Raw genomic sequence first — 21840 nt, forward strand, 5'->3', positions numbered from 1 at the left:
GCTTTGGGGGTAAGCCTGAGTGTAGAGTCCTGAGGAAGAACCTTGATTTGTGGGAGGGAGAAAGGAGGGAAGATGAAGGTGGATCATGCCCCTAGCTGGGATAACAGAGTATGCTCATGGTGCCTCAGTCACTTGAGTGACTTCCCAGATTTGCACAGCACAACTCCAAGAATCTGCATGGTGAAAGTGAATGAGCAAGTTGAGGAAGGAAGAGCTGGAGAATGACGGGGATCAGTCAGCATCCAACACGCCCGCGTTGGTCCATGACACAGATCATTATTTTGCATTTTTGTTTCCTGTCTAATATTAGAAAACCAGGATAGATGATCAAGGATTCTTGCTGAGGAGCCACACATATGTCTACAATGAAATCATATGGAAAAGTAATGAAGAAGAACCCAGGACCGAGCATGAAGGGAAATGACGGCAGCACTGGGTGACATTAGCAAGGTCAGTTACCAAAAAAAATATATTTTTTAAAATAATGTTTTATTCTTGGGAGTCAGTGACACATTTATGACATCTACATCAAGAAAATAATGATTGTTGCGAGTAAAAAAAGATAGTTGTGGAGTAAAAAATTAGGGAATAAAAAGTTAGTCTCTATATTTTGTTAACATTGAAAACCATTTTTCATTTTTTCAGAAGTTCAAAATTCTTTAAAAAAGTGATATTATTTATACACTTTTATAAGTGAACACATTGGGAATCACTGTCAGATACGAGAGGAGCAGGCACTGTACGCATTAAAAACATTCGAAGATCCATCATATATATACACATTTCTGTACAGAATGGAGACACAGGATGAAAAGATTTCTTCTAATCAAATCTACTTATGTTATTCTGCTTTTTCTTTTTTTTTTAAAAAAGAAAAACTTCATCTTCCTGTAGTCCATATTGATTTTCCCAAAATGATCCAGTAAGTTCTAATGATGTTTGTTCCCTTCCCCCCTTATAAATTAGTATCTGTTCAGTAGCTGAGAGAGATCCTATTTAAATTATATATCAGAATGAATGAGGGAGCTGCTGTGAAAGGGGAGGAGCTTGATATGTTGATGCAATTAAAATATAGTCAGTTGATAAGAAACCATCTCACCTGGAGCAAAAAAAAAAGAAAAGAAAAGACTTTCTTTCTTTCTTTCTTTCTTTCTTTCTTTCTTTCTTTCTTTCTTTCTTTCTTTCTTTCTTTCTTTCTTTCTTTCTTTCTTTTTAAATTGGCCCTCAGTCTACTGGAATTTGGGCTGTGAGCCCAGGGTCCAACTTCAGAGAAGCTGCTGCTTCCTTAGGAGCCTTAGTCAACTGGATGATCTCTAAGGGCTCTAAGTCCTATGATTCTGTCAATGAAGTCTTCCCTTTGGGAGCTGGGTGGTCCCTGCCCAAGCTAGATCCTGCAGAACTACAGTTGGGCACCTTCATGGGGGTCAATCTGGCCTGTCTGCTAAATGAATCATGGCGGGACATTTGGGGAAGACCTCCCTGGCCACATGGATGTCCTCAGCCACTGACCAGACCCAGGCTTTGCCCTGTGGCCCCAACTGGGACCACAACTTGAGAGCCACTTTTGTTTGGTTTTGACTAAGAAGATGCTCCATGGTTAGCCAGGAATTCTTTTCGGTTAGAACATCTGTACTAAACGTTAAACACGGCAGCCCAGATGAGGTAAACAGCGGACTTCAAACCTATTCAGGGAGAGGAAATGTTACAGAGAGCTTTGGAGACAGCTGCTCACGCTCACTGGACGATCCCGGAATCCACCGAAGTCTGCTTGCGTGTGGTCTTTGGAGGTGGTGGGGGTGGGGTCTTACTTGGCAACGGAGGAGGCAGGTTCTAGAAAGAAAGGAAGAGAGCTGTCAATGCAGTTCAAGCCAACAGAAGGCCAGATGCTGAAGAGGAATGCTAAAAACAAAACCTTCTCTGCCCTCAAGGAGTTGACATCCTACCTGGAGAAAACCACATGTCAACGGATCTTTAAAATTTAACAGAGGTCAAGTCAATCAAGTTTAGGAGGATCTTATTATGGGAAGGCAGTTGGGTAGGCCTGGCTCAGAGACCCAAGTTCAAATCCAGTGAGCTACAGAAGGAAACAGCAAAGTGTCTTTGCCTAGAAAACTCCAAATGGGATGGCAAAGTCAGATGTGATGGAACAAGTGACATGATGATCCTCTGGGAAGAATGAAATGCTGAACTAGGCAAACTATCAGACCAGGGGTCCAGATTAACCCTGCCCCTCTCACACACACACACACACACACACACACACACACACACACAGAGTGTTCCACATTTTGAGGTTATATAGGTTATATGATGATTTAGGGTCTGGATTCATCCTGTGTTTGGAACCCCCCCCCTCCCGATTGTCCTATGGCAATAAATGTCTTTGATGGGTCAAAAATGTTGATAATAGGCTACCATGGGTGTTTCTTGAATGTCACTCATTCTTTACCAATTCTCTTGAGGAATTCTTGGGACCAGTGGTCACTAGGGGGGCTGAGTGGGTCCATGGCCTAGGACAGACTGTAAGCTCTCTGAAGGCAGGGATCTTTCTTTGCCTTCCTAGTGTCTTACACACAGTATTTCGTTACAGAATTTAGCTTCCTCATTTAGTCTGAACTTCAATTTTTGCCAGACAGCCCCGGCTTTGTTGTCCAATTGAGTTTATCTGATACAAGACTTAAATTCAATTTAAACTTCAGTTTAAATTAAGGGTGTAAGAAAGGTCACTGAAAGTATGGGCAGAAGCATACTATTTTTACTTTTAAAAACTTGTTTCATGTTTTTTTCTTTCTCGTGATGTTTCCCCCTTAGTTCTGATTCTTCTTTCATAAAATGATTACTAAGAAATATATTAAACATGATTGTAGATTTATAACCTGTATCAGATTACTTGCTATCATGTGGCAAAGGGTGATAGGAAAATAAAGAATTAAAAAGTGCACAAAGCAATCAATATTGAAAACTATCATGTTTTGCACAGAAGTGGAAAAATAAAATAAAATTAAAAAAAATTAAAACAGCAATTTTGGTCAAGAAATTCACAAGAAAAAAGAATTCCAAATACTTTAAAGGCAATCATTGCTGGGAATCCAAGGAGACTACTCTCTTCTATTTAAGTCGCTCTCTCTCTGTCTGTCCTCCTCCTCATTTAGCAGAGTCCTCTAGAACTTCTGTGGCCTAATACCATGGTGTGCCTACTGGAAGGCATGGTGATGGGGGGCTTCTGCTAAGATAGCACTCCTCCTCTAGTCTGCATGAAGGGAGGGTCCACGACAGTCGCCTCTCTTTTGGTCCTGAGATAGAGCTGGATTCTCCCTCTCCTATACATAGTGTGTGCCCCTCTTCAATGGGATCGGAACAGTCAGAACCTGCAGGATCGTTCAAAAGGGAAGTTTTCTTGTCCTAAATCATGCCTTGGGTCCTAGAGAAGCCTGCACCACCATGCTGCCTCGGGTCCAGGAGGAAAAGAAGAAAGGGCAGATTCCCCTTGGGGCTCTGGGCTTTGTTTTAAGTGAAACACTGTGGTTCCAGGGTTCAGGGGAAGGCTGTGGGAGCTTCCTCCTTCTCTCAACAACTTGGAATTGGGATTTCCTTCCTCCCTCCTTCCTTCCCTTTTTTCTTTCTTTCTCCTTCCTTCCTTCCTTCCTTCCTTCCTTCCTTCCTTCCTTCCTTCCTTCCTTCCTTCCTTCCTTCCTTTGCTTTTTCTCTTTCCTTTCTCTCTTTTTCTTTCTCTTTCTCTCTTTCTTTCTCCCCCCTCCCTCCCATGGGAAGGGATCCTTCATTTTTATATATGTGTGTGTATATATATATATATGTATATATATATATGTGCATACACACACACAACACACACACACACACATATATAATATATACAATTTCATAAAATATCACCTTTGGCTCTATATGTGGCTAAGTTGAAGTGTGTCTGGAGAAGACCTTGCCTCAAATCTCACCATTGATTCATTGTCCACTCAGCTGCCAAACACAGATCTGAGCCATCAATGCCTACCTCCATACAAGCCAGGGACTCCTTGTTTCCTCCAGATCAGAAGCAGAGTCCTCTGTTGGCTTCTAAAGCCTTCCCCACTGGTCCCTAGCCCACCTGTCCAGGCTCCCACTCTCCCACCCAGCCCACTGGCCACCCTTCCACAGGATGCTCCTTTTCTTGTACCTTTTCCCAGGCTGTCCCAAGGTCTGGGAGGCTCTCTCTCTCTCCTCATCCCTGGATTTCCTTCCAGACACAGCTCAATCCCACTTTCTAGACCAAGCCCTTCCATGAGAGACCATGTCAACTCAACATGACTTGTATGTAAATCTATCTTAGCATGTTTAGAATAGCAGCTCCCTGGGGTTGGGGATCACATTTTTGCCTCTGTGTTCACAGGACGAAGCATAGTGACTGACATAGTAGGAGATTAAGAAATGTTTATCAATTGATTACATGTAACTGACTGGACTGAACAGCAGTAACTCATCAGAACAATATTTATAGATTACAAGAAGCCCAGAAAAGAAGGCCATAAGAACATCTGGCATTTTAACAAAGATGTCTTCAGGGGTAGATTCTGAATCTTTTTAGGTTATAGATGAGAAAGCTCAAAGCTCATTGTTTTCACTAACTATATATATGTTATTATGGTTTATCTGCAAAAGCAGATCGGCATATTGAGAAATAATGAATTCTCACAAAAAGCCCTGTTTGAATATGAATAAAATTCCCTGGATTTTCTTGCCGACTTTCTCAAGCCCGCTGTCTTGGTGTCAGGCCCATTAAACAAAATAGGATTACGACAGTGAAAGAGGCTTCCCAGGGGATGATGGGGAGATGGGGCCACACTTTTCTGGATGACAAAGTCTGCCCAGAGCTGATGAGAGATGCTTCCCACTGGTTCCCCCCACCATCACGATCCAACGATCAATTAACACCCAACCGATCTGTGGAGCTGGAGCTGCCATTGGCTTTGGCTTCATAAATCAGACCTCAACAACAAGTACATTACCTGGAAGCTCTGGCATTCTGCAAGTCAATTAGGCCAGAACGAAACAACAAAGAGAGCTGGGTAATTAATATAATTGGATTTACAATTCCATTATCAGACGGTCTAAATTTAGCATGCTATTCACTCCGAGCACCAAGTGGGGCTACTTTTGAGGCATCCACCACACACCCAGAGTTGGTTTGACCAGGAACAAACCATCCTCGGCCCTCATCCTGGGTCCATGCCCTCAGCCAGAGCCATCCCCCAGGTCTGAGGTCACCACTGCTTTCTTTCACTTGGCGGCGTGATTCCCAACACCCAAGCCAACCTCATTCAATTTGAGCCTCAGTGCCTTCACTTTGGATTTTTGCTTCAACCAAAGATTAAAGTATTTTAAGAGAGGCTTGTGGTCTAAGGTGTGATGGATGTCTTGATGTTTCTGAAAGGCTTCCAAGGACACAGGGCACTGGACTGTTTCTGTTGCTGGACTGGAGGTAATGTAAGGAAAATAAAGAGGAAAACAGTGTCTGGAAAGGAAACGTTTCCAAATCCTGAGAGCTGTCCCAGAGAGGAAATGGTGGCAGCAGCAGGAAATGGGCCAGCTGGCCACTGGCCGGGTGATTCCTGTCAAGTCTAAGTCAGACCAGCTGCCCTCCGGATCAGAGATCTTTGGATTTCTCTAGCCCTTCCGGAACCTTCTCAGTCACTCCATCCATCCCAAGCACTTTACTATGTGATCCACTGGTGTCACAAAGATGGGGAAGCCTAGTCCCTCCCATCCAGGAGCTCCCACCTCAAGGAGGGAGACAATGAACACGTCAACATCTCCAAACAAGAGAGACACTGGGGGATGGGAGCTCTTCTTGGAGGGAAGAGGGGATTAGAACAGGTCTGTGAAGGAGACTAGGAAAGCCATAGGCTCAACAGTGGGGCCATGGTCTTCTTCTGGAGAGTAAGCTGGCTGCCTCAACAGCCCCCCTCCCTCATCCATCCATTCTAGGGCAGGGAGCTACAGACTGTCAGCTCCTGAAAGCAGGGACTGTTTTATTTCTGTCTTTGTATGTTCAGAGACAAATCTGAGGAATTCCTCATAGCAGGGGCTGAATAAACATTCATTTGATGTGGCTTAGTTTTTCCATACAGAAAAAGCTAGCAAAGGAAAAAGAACCTCTTCTCCATGTTCTAAAATGGGGGGGGTGTCCAATATCAAAATCCCTCAGTATAGAAGGAAAAAAAATCCTCTTAAACAACGTGACTTTATGTTGTTTCTTACGAAAGGAGCAATAACCCCCCCCACCCTCACCCCTGCCCCAGCCTAGTGAAAACCCGCAGCCTCTTCCTAGTGAAGCCTTCTCCATCTCTGAGCCTTGCCAAGAATCCAGTGACTATGTCATTATTTTATTGAGATTGAATAGCAAGAAATATGGCAAGTGGGGGGAAGTTGGACAGGAATATTTTACAGTTTGGAATGAACTGGCTCCATTTAATTGAATTGATTTCATGGAGAAGGGGAAAGAGAAAGCACTGAGGCTGGTCAGCTCAGGTCTAAGGTCCTTTGTATCTCTCATTCTCTCCTTGCCAGTCCTGCTTACCTGGGAACCCAAGCACCATCTGTCACCAGGGATGGGCACATAGGAGGTTGAAGCATCACCCCCTAAGCCATCAAGCTCAAACTGAAAGGGACCTTGCCCTGAAAGCCTCCTCCCTTGTATGGACACCAACAGGTCTACACCAGGAGGCAAACAATCCTTCCAGTAGTGGAGACACAGGCGAGCCTGGAAAGGGCTCTGAATTCATTCATTATTCCTTAGTACATCCTTAGAGTTCATGTGGCATTCCCATATACACATAAACACATACATACTCACTCACATACGTAGACTGGCCAATAATATCCTCATGCTTATACATGCATGTGCATCTATATCCATACACAACTCTCACATATATTCACATAGCTAATCACACAGGCATCCAGTCACTAATAATATACACATGCAGACATATGTTAATATGTGTGAACACACACAGCTCTCACCCTCACCCTCTCACATACACACACACATATTCCCTCTCAAACACATTTATACGTGTGTGATTCCTTGCATACTCAGCCTGGGAAGATTGCCAGGGTTGTTCTGTGGCTGTTCGCAATCCCAGACCCCAGGGGCCAATTACAGGACACGTGCTCTCTTTGCCCCGCTCCTTCCATTCCCCATCCACCATCATGCAGATCTGTCTGTTGCTGCCTTCTCTGGGGAGGGTTTGCTCTACAAGCTTTGTCCTGAATGGTAGTCCCACCTTGGAGAGCAGGTCCTGGGAACTTCCAGGTAAGGAAACTCCCTCCTCCAAGGTAGACCAGCACCTTTTCTGTGACATACTGGTCCCTGAGCCAGCTTGGGTCAGGGGTGAGATTTGAACACAGATTATCCTGGCTTTGGGGTCAACTCTCTATTCACTATCCCTTGCTACTTCCCGGAGCAAAAGCAATGAGTTGTATAAGAGAGTTAGAACTCTTTCCTGGAGTGGCTGTGTGACCTTGATCAATTAATTTCTCTTTTTTTGGGCCTCAGTTTCTACATCTGTCCATTGAGTCAGACTAGACCCTAGTATAGACCTATGATCCTCAAGTCATAACATGAATGGCTGCCTGCTTTGCCTATAGAAAAGGCTGAGCTTGCCAAGTCCCTATATATCATCCTCCCTCCCTCCCTTTCCAAATTAATCGGTTTGGAGACTCAGAGCTGAAACAGAGATGACCATTTACTCTTCATGATACAGAAGAGGAAACGGGCCCAGAGGCCTGGTTCTCTTCATCTTACTGGGATCTGAATCTTCCCCTTGAACTTTCGGGGAGCACCTGAAGGAGGTCACACTGGAATCTGGTCCTCTTAAAGTTTACAGGTCAGAATCTTATCTTGCTTTACCTTCCTTCCACACATCAAAACAACTGATTTGGAGTCCCAGGGACTGGGGGAATCTAGCTCTGCTCCCCTGTTCTGGGGGCTCCAGGGGGTATCGAACAATGATAAGGACCATCTTCTGGGGAGCACTGCTGCTACAACAAAGGGCCTAGGTTGAAGAAGCCTCTTGGACTCTCATTTTTCTCTTATGAAAACAAAGTCAGAAGGATCTAGCCTGGGCACTCCTTGCTGTTCCGCAGAGCCCTGGGTCATTCTTCGGCTGAGGGAGGGCTCCAGGGGCTGTCTCAGGGTCAGGAAAGATGGAGGTTCTAATCGCACCTGGATCCCTGCTCCCTGGTCACATGGGAGGGCCAACCCCATAGGTCTTTGTTGGATGACTGCTCTATGGCACAAGTGCCATAGACTTATCCTATCTTCCACGAGACCTTATATAAGCCTCTTGAGGGCAGGGGTCAGGCCTTTGCCATGCAGAACCCATACAAAGGCCCTCCTTAGCTTTTTGCCAGATAATCAGTGGGCACCAGAGAAGAGCTATTGAGAAGTACAGGAGCTAAGGGGCCTGGAACTAATATCTCTGAGACTGCTCCTGCATAAACCCTCTAGAAGATGAGGATGATGATGACAACCTTGACCCCCTAGGGTTGCTGGGATTTAGACTTCCCAGGAAGATGCTCATTACAGGTAGCATGGCCAGCCAGCTGGCCAAGATGGATGCTGTCCACCATGCAAGTTAAGTCTACTCTGAGCTGTGCTAGAGTGGAACTGGGGGTGTCTTTGACTAGATAGCTCCAATGCACTGGACTCTAGTAGCTTTCAAACATCGATTTCTTAATTGATCGCCGATCTTTCCTCAGAAGCCATATCCTAGCATTTCCTCCTGTGCTAGGTCGCCAGTCCAGGCATAGACAGACACTTTTATAATTAGGGGGAGAAGGTTGTTTTCAGAATGGGGAAAGTTTCTGTCAACACACACTGCTGATGGCAGACTTACCCGATGGTGTGGGGGTGGAGGTGGAGGGGTGGTCGGGCTCATCATCTCTTGATTTTCCATGAGGTTTCCATAATCGGCCGTGCTGCCTTTCAGAGGTAAGGGTGGGGGAACATCAGCCATTTCTAAGCTCGGCATCCCATTCAACTCCAAATCTGGAAAATGAGGAGCCGTTAAATCCAATCAATGTTCTGACTGGGGTTGGTGTACACTCAGCTGTCTGAGGCTTGTTCTTTGCCATCCTGGGTATGATTTAGGGAAAAAACTACCAACTCAAACACCACCTTGTAGTAGAGAGCTCCCTTTACATGAAGGAGAAGATGGAAGACAGAAATGATGGAAGCAACCGAGAGGGTTTTAGGTTGCAGCCTCACTTCCCCTGACAACCTCTGGTCCTACCCAGGTAGAAAAGCAGTTTATCGTCCCAACACTGGACGCTAGGTCTGCCATCCTGGACTTAGCAAGGTTCTAAAGAAACCAGAAGTTAAAAAAAAGAGACCTGAGAATTCATTGGGAAAATGGCCATTTGATGCATGCACCCTCTGGCTAGGACATTTTCTTGATCTTTACATTGGAGGCTAAAATGACAGTATCTCCACACCCAAGGACAGAAAGATGAACATTCAGTCTAGTGATACTATTTTCTATTTTCCCCAAAGGACCTTGGATGGAATCCCTTGGGGAGATGGTTACAACAATAGAAACCAAAGGCCCCTCATCAGAATAAGGACTAGAAGAAGTCTTGATGGACAGGCTCATGAGGCATACATGAAAATGAGACTTCAAAAAATGGAAACTGGGAATGGCGGGGGGAGTGGTACAGAGAATATGACTCCTGCTGCTGTCTTCTTTTGGGGCATCTAGGTGGTGCTGCAGTGGATAAAGTGCTAGGCATGGAATCAGGAAGTCTCCTCTGACCTCAGATATTTAGTTGTGTGATCCTGGGTGAGTCACTTAACTCTGCTTGCCTCAGAATTCTCATCTATGAAATAAACTGGAGAAGAAAATGGCAACCCACTCCAGATCTCTGCCAAGAAAACCCCAAATGAGATCACAAAGAGTTGGACATACCTGAAGAATACAGGCTGCTTTCTCCTTCATTCTTAGATTTCATTCGCACTTAGGTTAATAATACAACTTCACTGTCCACACCACCCTAGATGTTTGGGGAGGGTAACCAAACTTATGGGGGGTAGGATAAGAAGTGAAAGGGCCATGGGAGGGAATCAGGGAAAGAGACACCCATCCTGGGGCAAAAGGAGCCCTAGAATTAATGACTTCAAACCAGAAGGTGACCTGGAGACAGATTAAGAAACTGGTCCTCAGAGAAGGGAAGTGCTTTGCTTAAGCTTGCACAGGTAGTCATGGCAAAGTTGGGTCCTGGGACTTCTCTCCCTGAACTGTGCTGGGATCCCAAATCCTGAACTCCAACCTCCTTACTCTATGAAGTCCACAATGGTCCACATGAAAATCTTTTCAATCAATTGTGTTTTCTTAAGCATTAAGTAGATATCCATTTGGGAGTCTGAACACATGAGGTTGGAATTAAACCTTTGTATACAACTCTGCAGAAGCTGGCGGGGAGGATAGAGGGGTGTGAAGGGATATCTGGTGCTTGTCCTTGAAAGGAAGGAAGGTCCTGAGATTCAGCCAGATGAGCAAGATATTGTTCCAATGAAATCTCACATTCACTTGAGACCTCATGAATCTCCCATAGAAGAAAGCAGTCCTAACATATGCTACAGACAATTCAGCAGTGGGTCCAGGCATAGGCATCTCCCCCCCCCCCCACCCCTGAATGAACCCCCACTTACTTGGCTGCAGGCTGAAAGTCAGCTTGGTCCGGGGGGTGATGGGAGGAGGTGTTTGCTGACAGGATGGGGGCGATGGGGACACCGAGAAACGCCGCTCATTCCCAACAAGGATTACTTGGCTCTTTGGTCTCTGAGGTCTCAGTGGACTGATCTGTGTGGCACAAGAGAGCAGACAGACCCTCAGTGTCCTGACCATGCCAAACGGTCATTTGTTGTGTTCAGGCCGAGGCTCTCCATTTCTGGACAACAACATTGGCAATGGCATTGAATGGGCCATGAGATCTGAGATTATGAGGACGTCAAGTTCAGCCTGGTCATTTTGGAGAAGGAGTCAAGGCCGGAGACATGCCCAAGGTCATACTGGCAGGAAGCATAGAACTGGTGCTTGACCTCAACACACAGGCCTTTTACATGGATGACACAACCACCCAGATGGCTGGTTCTATAAGCTGCTGAAGGCCTACTTGAACTTCTTGGCTGTTCTCACCTTGGATGTGCTGTCTAGAAACTCCTTAACCACCCAACCCAACCCAAACTAGCCCAGCCCAGCCCAGCCCAGCCCAGCCCAGCCCAGCCCAACCCAAACTAGCCCAACCAATCCCCTTTCAGCCCTTTCTGTTCTGTCCTGTTCATTCTGGGAAGGAGATAGCTTTTTCTCTTTTACTTGCTTTCCCCCTCTCCTTGCCTCTGAATCTCCTTGACCTCTTCCCTACCCCTGTTATTTTCCTGTTTATAAAGCCAGCAAGTTTTATTTCTGCATTTCTTACATCTTGGGCTCCTACTGAGAGGCCTGGGGGAGATCTAGCAATTAAAAAAATTCAAAGAAATTGTAGCAATTACAAAGATTCTTAAACACAGCCACTGATGAATGAGAAGTCATAATTTCCAATCTAAGACCAGTGTGGTCCTGCTTTAGGAGGGACTGGAGGGGGTTCATTTTCTGGAGAGTGTGGGGTGGTGACAAAGTCTGAACACGTGATTGTTCCTTTACCCTGCCCTCCTGGGGCTCTGCCTTCCCCCACCTCCCTGCCTCCAGAGGGTCCTAACCCAAAAGGGGAGGAGAGGCTCCTTGGTCCCCTGGTTCTCCTCTTCTCTGGGACTTGTACACAACTTCACCTCCCTTCCCTAGTTCTAGTCTTGAGCAGGGCTTGGCTCCAGGCACCCACCTACCCACCTGTTTGGCTGGGTGCCTCACTGGAAGGTCAGATTCTTTGATATGGAATAACAGACTAGATGGGAAGGAGGAGGAGGGCCCCAAAGGCACGAAAGAGCCTTTCTCTGTGGCCACTATGTCCCAGGTCCCCCCGTCTGCAGATCCCACTTTGAGGATTTCATTGGCTCCCATGGGATTCAGTGGTCATCAGCCACGAGGAGCTGGCCCCAGACTAGTTGATCTTCTAAGCTGCAGAGTCAGGGAGCCAGAGCTGGGACTCATCTCACCTCTGTCATTTACTCACTCTGTCAAGTGACCTTGGCAAAGTCACTGAAAGCCTAAGATCTGGGCCTGTGCCACTGATAGGCTCACAGTGACCAGACCTCTGGTCCTCTCTCTGTGTGTTGCAGGATCCTATTTTCTCTCCTTTATATTTCCCGGGTGGGGGGGAATACCCCAATACTTCAGGAGCCTGACCCAGCACTGGGGTTCCAGCTTCTGACTAGAACCAGCTATTTCTTAGAAAAACCAGTCTCTAGCTTCCTGCAAAGCCATCAATATTGCTTTGGGTTTCCGGGGAGCTGGATCCTCCAGTTCATTTCACACTGATGGAGCACCTGCTGTGGACAGAACCCAGTGTGGGGCTCTCAGGGAGAAACAAGATTTAAAAGCAGTTTTTCTGCTTAGTCACAGAAGAGGAAACATACTGAGCCAGCTGAGAGGCTTCATTTTTGCTGAATCTCCACTTCTCCACAATGATCAGAAAAGTTACCAGGGTCCATTTTCAATCTCAACAAACTAACAACCCATGTGAAACTTGGCTTGCTTGGCCAGGACTAGTGATTACAAAGGCTTGGCTTGGCATTTTGCCCAAAGCAAGGTGGGGGAGGTGAAGGAGGCAGGGACTGGGTATCTGTTTTTACAATGCAGCAAATGGCCAAAAGGAAGCCCAGACAGGCAGGTCAGTTTTGAAAGTGCAGCCTGAATTTTCTATCATCAGAGAGATGTTTGAGTTCATACCCAACCCATCACACATCTATTCTTCTCTGTATATGGAAATGCTCATTTTACTTGGTGTTTGTTCAAGTCAAACCCTGCCTGAGAAAGCCAGTGCCCACCCAGGATCATAGATTTGGGGTCATCTGGTCCAATTCTATCATTTTGCAAATGGAGAACTGCCATGACTTGTCCAAGGTCATGTAGGGAACAACTGATAGCCTTGGTCTGAATTTAGGGTCTGTGACTCTGCTGCTTCCCACAGTCATCTCATCAGTTTGATAGAGAAGGAATCCAAGGGTCTGAAGAACGGACTGACTTATCTGAAGTCACACCAGGAGTAAGGAGCAAGGATGGGGACTGGAAGCCAGGCCTTTCCTTTAATCCCACCTTGCTGATGGTCAAAGGGTAAGGCATCAGCTAGAAACTGATGGCTGACCCCTAAACAACAGCTCTCAAGGATGAATGCTAATGAGGGACGTATCTCCCAATTTTACAAGGGCCCAGAGGAGGAACGGATCGAGGGCTTCTGTCAGAGGGCCAGGCTCACTCTGTGACCCCAGAGGGGAGCTCTTTCTACCCCCACAGACCATGATTGGCCTTGTGCTTTCTGGGAGCTCAGGCAGACACCCAAGGGGGTCCTTCTGCTATAGAAACCTCAGGGTTCCTGGATTTACCCTGGGAGATTTTTATAGAATTCTGGCTTACTTGAGCAAAAAATTTATCAAGGGCATGGAACTCTTCCAAGATCAAAGAACAGTGACATCTAAAGGCAAACCCTAGAGGCTGGCAGGAGTGCTCCTCAATCAATTAATAATCAATAAATATTTATGAAGCAACTAATATGGGCCAAATGCTGTGCTAAGTGCTTGGGGGCAAAAAGAGGCAAAAGAAAGTTCCTGCCCTCAAACAGCTTAGAATCTGATGGATTCTTTGACGTCTCATTTCCTACTTTTTAAGTTCAGGGGAGAGAAAAGTCCCAGATTGTGGGAGTCCCTGAAGGTCAGACTTGTGAGGCGCCTCAATGGCCAGTTCAACAAGCCTCCAGCTGTGGCACAACACCTGGCAGCAGCTGTGCAGGTGCGGCTTCAACACCTTCAAGGATGGAAGCTCAAAATACCCACCCCACTCTGGCCAGCACTTCTAATATAGAAAGATTCCCTTTCTCTTCCCAAGGGCAGTCCTTCCAATCCAAAGAGGTGGGGAGGCTTTTAACGCCCTTGCTCCTTTGTTGGCACCACCTAAGACAAGCTGCTGTCTGAATGGTCATCTCTCTAGTACTTCATTTTTGGTCCATTCCTATGAGTTCCTTGGTATCAGGAACCTTGCCAGGTACCTGGCAAAGAAAGTCTCAATCCTAATACAGATCAACATCTATTATGTGACTTAAAGTCCCTAATTATGAAGTAACAGGTGTTGTGGGGAAGACACCCCTAGTCTTCCTAATTCTGAGGCTGACTTTCTAGTCTCTAGACCATGCTGCTTCCTCTGGGTCTTTTCTAGCTTATGGTGGTCTTCCTAAAATGAGTTGTCACTATGCTCCCGAAGAGGTCTGTTGAGTACAGAGTACAGGAGGACTGTCACCTCCTACTCCCAGAAACACCTCAGCATAGCTTCAGGGCATGGCCACAACCTTGGTTTCCATATCACAGGGTGGGCTCTTATTAAACATGGGGTCCACTAACACCCCCTGGATCACTTTTATAATCTTCTGTCTAGGGTGGCTAGGTGGTGCAGTGGATAGAGCACTGGACCTGGAGTGAGGAGTACCTGGGTTCAAATCCTGCCTCAGACACTTAATAATTACCTAGCTGTGTGGACTTGGGCAAGTCATTCAACCCCATTGCCTTGCAAAAAAAAAAAACCACCTAAGAAAAAATAATAATCTGCTGTCCAGCCACATCCTCTTGTACTTGTAAAACTGATTTTTTAAACTTACTGTAACTCAAAAATAAAAATTTTACATGCGCAGCCAACTCTACTCCATTTTGTCTCATAAGAGTGTTGTTCTAACCTATTGAGATCTTTTTGGAATGCTAACTGCCATCCATGGGGTTAGCTCACCTTCTTGGCTTGGTGTCATCTACAATTCTGATATACAGACCTTTGTCCAATTCAATGATTAAGATGGCACATAGAACCAAGCAAGATCTGGATGATTGGATCCTGGAATGGACACTGAACTCTTAATGGATATTCTCGGGGGTCAACCATTTAGCTCACTCAGCATCTCTCCATCTGAATTACTGTCACTCACACACCCCAACCTGCTGAGGCCAGGCTAGTAACTCAGAAACAAAAGGTCATGGTGTTAGTTTGGCGTGAGCTAACTAACCTTTACCTTTACCTTCATTTCCCTGAGTATCTGTTTCCATCTCAAATGGGTTTGAAGCAAACACCATCTTTGAAGGCTTCACCCAAATTCTAGTCAGCAAAACACTAAGAAACTCCATTGTCCCTTCTAAATTACCGTTTCAGAGAGGATCACTGCCTCAGATGGTTGCAGGGAAAGATCGGTGGGTTTAAATTCTTTATCAAATATCTCTTGGTGTTTGCTATTTCTCTTTTCCTTCTTCTTGTCTTTCTTCTCCTTATCAAGGTCATCCTTGTCCAATTTGTCCTGGGACCTCGAATGCATCTTCTTTGGCAGAAGGGGCTCCAGAACAAACCTAAAGGAATGTGGTTGACTCTAATCAATTAAAAGATATACTACATAGCAAATGGTGACAATTGTTTTTCTCCAAATGCAAAAATCACTCAAAATTCAGTTTAAGGACTTAATGGGAATAGTGGAATTTGTCCAAGATAGAAATGATTTATAGGTTGTGTTATGATTTTGATGAAAAACAGTATTATTTGGCATCCTAGGGCTGACAGACTGAAAACAGCAAATCTCACAATACAATTATAGCAACATAGGATGAAGGATGGGGTCAACAGATCTGGTTTCAAATCCCACCTCAAACGCCACCTCTGGGTCTTTCCTGATCCCCCCAACTGCTAGTACCCATCCTCATAAATTGTTCTCTATTTAACTGCTTTGTATAGATTAATTTTATATTTGTGCCGAACACGTATGCATACACATGTTTATACATACATACATACACACATATACATATCTATATATGTCTGTCTGTATTCAGGGTTTTTTTATGGGTTAAGTGACTTGCCCAAGGTCATACCGTTAGTAAGTGTCAAATATCTGAGACTGGATTTGAACTCAGGTTCTCCTAACTACAAGGCCAGTGCTCTATCCACTGCATCAACTAGCTGCCCCCCCTTTTTTGATCAAATATATTTTAAAATGTATTTGCTTTTATTCCCAATGGAATGTAAGCTGCTTTAGAGCAGGAATGATTTCATTCTCTGCAGTTATATTTCTAGCACCTAGCAACTGCTTGGCACTTTGGAGACACTTAATACTCATTGATTGATTGTGACTATGGACAAATCATTCATCCTTTCTGGGTGTCAGTTCCCTATCTGTAACACAAGGGATGATCTGATGGTCTCCCAGGTTCCCTCTTACTTTAAACCTTTGAATCCAATACTCATAATATTCATTTCACAGGTTTGTTAGGAGGTTCAAATGAGATGATGAGATTCTTTGTCCACCTTGGTTCACTATATAAAATGGTCACGGTTAAGATCAGAAGGCACCATCGTGGTATTACCATTGCAATGGTACAAAATACATGGCAGTCAATGACCATGGTGTTTAACATAAAAATTTAGTGTTGGACATACTCAAAATGCAAGATTTGGGAACAAGAAATCACTCTCTGATAAAAAAAAATTGCTGGGAAGACTGCAAAATAGTTTGTCAGAAACTTGGTATAGAGCAAAATCTGACACTGTCTACAGATATAAGGTCAACATGGGTCCAAGATTTAGACATAAAGGGTGATGTCAAAAGCAAACTAGGAAGGCATGGAATAGTTTGCCTGGAAGATTTATGGATAAGGGAAGAGAATTTAGGACCAAACAAAATGAGAATATTATAAGATGAAAAATGGATAATTTTGATTATTTAAAATTAAAAAATCTAATATAGCCAAATGAAAAGGAAACTAGGAAAAAATTTGCAGCAAGTTTCTGATAAAGGTCTCATTTTTTAAATTCATAGAAAACAGAAGCTGCACCTCCTCACCGTCCTTCCCCTTGCCTTTTTCAGCTCCCTTCTGAGGGTTAGTCTTCCCTGTTAGACTGTAAGCTCATTGAGGACAGGGATTATTTTCCTTTTTACTCAGGTCACATCTCCAGAGCTTAGTACACTGTCTGGTCCATGGGAAGGACTCAATGCTCTCCTGAGATATTAGCTTAAATGGATGTATGGAGGAAAGGAATGAATGAATGAGTGAATAAAAAAATCTAAAGAACTACAAGTTGACTGTGACTTCCCATCTCCCTGTGATGATAAATTTGGCTTTTAAAGTTAATCCACAAATGTAACCTGCTCTTTCCAACTGTTTTTTAGAATATGGAAGCTAGAATCAAAAAGAAATGTTATATAGTAGCTTTTAAGTGCACTGAGAAAAATATCTTATGGATCCAAAGAGGAGGGCAAGATAACTCTCCCTACTTTGTGGAGGTGGAAGATGACATGTGTGAAATAATGGAGATAATGCCAGATTGTTTTTTTATGAGTTGATTGATTCTGATGAACTTTTTATCCTCTTCTTGTTCATTCTTTGTGGTAGGAGAGGGTCTGGGGTAGGAAGGGAGAGGGAGATCAAGGGAAAGGTCGGTGATATAAAGACAAAGAAATGCTAAGAAAAATTTCTTCTAAAAAATCAAGTTCCAGTCTCTGTGTGGTTTGCTCCCCTGACATCCCCCTCAGCAGGGAGTGGGGGCTGCTTTCTGAGGCAACTGGCCCTGGAGGGAGCCCCTCTCTCTGCATTGTTGCTGACAGGCAAGGATTCATACCAGTGACACACTGAGAAAATCAACTTCCCCCTTGTGAGCAGAGCCTTCAGAAAGGGCATCTTGGCATGTTAGTGACTTAAAAAATAGATATCTAGACTTGGGATGTTGTTAGTTGGCCAGCCACCAGAGCACCCCAATTCTCAGAGCATTTCAGATGGACTAAACATTGGGAGAAACCAAGGCACAGTTGGTGCCTCACAGTGGTGAGGAGGCATTCTTTGAAATCCCACTTTGTCCCAGGTTGGGCACTAGGGGGCCCGAACCCTCCCTGAGTGGTTGCTAAGATACAACACAAGGAAAAGGGGATGCTTGAAAAATCATTTAGTTTCTTTTGAACTTCTGAGCCCCTTTCAACTAGAGTGAAAACATTTTCTTCTTAAATTCACAAATGGAACTTCATAGGTAGCTTCTTAGATGAAAGAAAAATTCACCCAAATTCAAAATAATTTTTTTTCTTTAATTTGTGAACTTCCCATCTGTGAGTCTATGTCACCAGTAATTACATGGTTGGGACTTCACATTTAATTCGATAATAATAGTTCTTACATGTGTCCTGATATAAAGCTTGCTTTCTTCCTAGCCTGCCATGAGGAGGACAAGACTTAGGGTCTTGTGTGGGGTCATGCAGCTGGTGGGGCCGGGCCTCCGAGATTCCCCACCCTGCACACTCCCTCTCTGCCAACCTGGCAAGGGAGCAATTCTAGGCTATTTTTCCTTGAAGCGTGGACATCTGGCTTCTTTGCATCCCCTGGGTTAGAGGGAAAGGAGATGGACACAGGATGATAGAAGAATTGGAAGGTAAGCTCTAGGTCATTGCACGTGAGGTTCCATGTTACAGATGGGGACACTGAGGCCCAGATGAGTTATGGGACTTTCCTGAGACACTGGACTCTGGCCTCTATCCAGTGGCCATTCACTGAAATCTGCAGCTGGAGGGTTCCGAACTCAAAAAGACTGGAAGTTGGACTCTGGGGAGGAGGAACTTGGGGTCAGGTGGAACCATCCCCCATCCCCATAATTCTCTGGGGCCTCAGTGTCTCTGTTCACAAACGAGGGGGCATGGGCCCTGTGGTCTCCAGCATATTTCCTGACCCAGATCTACGGTCCTATTGTCTGGCCTGGGCTTGGGTACCAGCTCTGCTACTGGTCACCTCGATGACCTTGGTAGGTCACCTCATCTCTCTGGAGCAGGAGAGAATTCTAGATGGTTCCTGAGATCCTTTCCAGTTTTAAATCTATGATCTCTTGAAACCCCAAATTTGTTTTTCTTTATCTCTCCACGTGGATCATGTATCTTGTTGAGTCTCTAAGCTAGAATATGGTCAAATGGACTTTTCCCTTCAATGACCTCGCCTTGACGGAGCTGGTCATAGGTGAGGTGACCTCTTCCTCTGCCCATCCCAGCTCACTCCAAGAAGACTTGGACACTCATCCAAAGTGATTGTTAATCATATCTAAATTCTCTGGTGGAAAGAAAGGCCCTAGAGGGCAAGGATTGGTTTTCCTTTTTCTTTGGGTCTCCAGCATCCAAGGCAGTGGTGGGTACATAAGAGAGACTCCCAAGTTCAGGAATCCCAGAGGCCAAGTTCAACCCTCTTGTTTGACATAAGAGGAAGCAGAGGTCTTGGAAGTTTGTGTGATTTGCCTAAGATCAACAGGCAATAAGCATCTGATTGATTGAATTCAGAGCCCTGTGAGATTGATGATGATCAATGGAGACATCTATGTGCCTAACTGAAATCTTCCATGCATACATTATTTTTTATATTTTGGGTCACATTAGAGAGTTTCCTGTATTTTTTTAAATTTCTAGATTAAAAAAAACTCAAAATCAATGAGTCAGGCTGAGAATTGATTTGAGGACAAGCCAGCGCCTCTGGAGACAACCAACCCCATGAAATGTCGACTGACTTGGGAAGAGTGGGTGTGATTGTGAGAGTGGGTCGTGGCCTGAACTTTTCACAAGATGAGAAGCACCTGCCGACGGGATGGCCTTTCATTTTCCCCTGACCTCTGGCATTGTGGACCCTGTTTGGAGGAATAGTGAGGGGTGCTGGCTCCAAGGAGGGAACAAAAGGCAGCCCATGAATCACCTGGGCTTCCATTAAAGGCCACACGGATGCATTCCCAGAACGAAGAACCACAGAGGCTGCTGGAGCAGAGGCTGTGCTTGGCCTATTCTTCTGAAAATGTCTCCACATCACAAGGCAGAATGCCCAGGGGTCTCTCCCAATCACAGCAACATATTTCTAGGTTCTTTCCCCCAATAAAAATTTAGCCAAACTTGCTTTAGGACTGTCTAAGGGGAGGCTGAAATTAAATTCCTTTGGCAAACTGGCCTAGAATGAGAAGTGTGCAGGATTTAAACATGGCTAAATTGAAAACTTCCACTTGGGGGTCGTCTTTGAAGGAAAAGTGGATATTAAACGATGGGGAAAAGAAAGTTATGACCATTTTCAAGGTGGTTAGCACATCGGGAGTAAAAATGTAGACAGCTCAGGACTGCGGTGGCTCTGGGAAGCTGGGGAGCTGGGAGTGTTGACTAGTGTTGGCCCTGAGACTGGCTGTGTTGCACCCCCAGGGCTGCCTGGGGGTGGGGAACACATCTTGTCTCTGACATCATAGCTGTGGGTGACATGGAGGCTTCCTTGTGGGAGGGAACTGGTTGTAACATCATGAAAAGCCATCCAACCTTCTCTGGATGGTAGTGGGAGGATTCTCAAAGCCCGAGGACCAAACACCTTTGGGAGGGTTGAGGTAAAGGACATTTAACATGAGTCAAGCCTGAGCCTCAGTGTTTTCAGAGGACCCCGGGTAAAGACTGGGCTTTAGAAGCATTGAGCCCAGTCCTCCCAGTTTAGAGATGAGAAGACTGAGTCCTGGCGACAGGATCTGTACACACCAACGTCGCACAGGGAGCAAGTGCCTTCCCCCTTGCCTGAGACCCCGTGTTCTCGATTGAGTTTGGTCTTCCTCTAGGCTGGAGACTGCATAGGCCTCCCCAGACCCCCCAAGACATCCCAGTTACCCCTGCCTGCCTCTCCCTTATCAATGAGGCAAAGAAATAAAATTGAGGCTAGTGGAGCCTTTCCGGACACCAGTCCAACAGGGATGAGAGGCTTGCTCCGACCAAAGGAGGAGAGGATCTTGGTAACCCCAACATCCCCCATCCTTCTAGAAGGGTCTTCCCCAAGTCCCACCAACATGAGGCAGGAGGACAGCACATGAGGCAGAGAATCATGGGAACTAGAGAGGTGTGACATGACAACCAGGGGAAAATAGCCACAAGGATGGTCACTATGGAAATGGAAAGAAGAAGCAAAAAAACCCCGCCATTTAATAGGAATAACTCAACTTAGTCTTGGAGAAGAGCAAGAAAATGGAATGCCATATGTTCTGCCAGTCCCAGCTGATGGGCTGGGGTGGGCTGAACCCGGCTTTGTCCTCCTTTTCATTCTTTGTGACTTCATAACCGAGAGTAAAGGAGAGGGACAACATAGGGAAGGTGAAATGTGGAAATGAAGGTTGTAGAAAATAAAAGCCAAGGATCCAAAATTTGGAAAGAAATCACTGTCTAAAGTACTGAGGTGGCAGAGCATTGATGCCTGGTGGGAGAGCTCTGGCCTGGTCCTGAGGGGGTTCCACCCTCTTGGCTCCCCTGAACCCATGGGTAGGATGGGGTCAACTGGAGGCTCAGTTAGAGGGAGGGCAGCAGACAAAGTGTGAGCATCTGGCCCTTGTGGATGACTCTGGGTCACTATGAATATCAGTCCCCCCTGGTCATGCCTTGTGGGGCCCTCAGGACCTATGGCAGTGTGCATGTGTGTGGTGTGTGTATGACTGTCTTTGTTTATGTGTGTGTGTGTGTGGTAGGGGTCTTTAGGGGCATCTGTCCTGCCACCAAATGGCCCCAGGTTGTGTTTTGGGGAGACCTCTGCTGTCCTTCTCCACTGCCACTCCCCTTTAAACAGATGCTAGGAAGATAACATGAGCCAGAGGATGGGGCTGAGAACAAGATCCTCAGGCTGGAGCTCTGGAGCTAGGGGGGTGTGTG

General features: G+C 45.4%; 1 protein-coding gene across 2 annotated transcripts in view; it reads right to left on the minus strand.

The window, feature by feature from the left end:
• Positions 1-1128: 1128 nt before the first annotated feature.
• Positions 1129-21840, minus strand: part of DOCK1 (dedicator of cytokinesis 1) — a 519930-nt gene continuing 499218 nt past the window's right edge. For both annotated transcript variants that reach the window (XM_074232174.1, XM_074232173.1), the window contains exons 49-52: positions 15328-15526; positions 10709-10859; positions 8898-9049; positions 1129-1830 (exon numbers count right to left, since the gene is read on the minus strand). In XM_074232174.1, coding sequence (XP_074088275.1) covers positions 1735-1830; positions 8898-9049; positions 10709-10859; positions 15328-15526 — 598 coding nt within the window. In that variant the 3' untranslated portion in view covers positions 1129-1734. The remainder of the gene's footprint in view (positions 1831-8897; positions 9050-10708; positions 10860-15327; positions 15527-21840) is intronic.

The sequence above is a fragment of the Macrotis lagotis genome, chromosome 4 (assembly GCF_037893015.1).
Source record: "Macrotis lagotis isolate mMagLag1 chromosome 4, bilby.v1.9.chrom.fasta, whole genome shotgun sequence".
In the NCBI taxonomy this organism is placed as follows: Eukaryota; Metazoa; Chordata; class Mammalia; order Peramelemorphia; family Peramelidae; genus Macrotis; species Macrotis lagotis.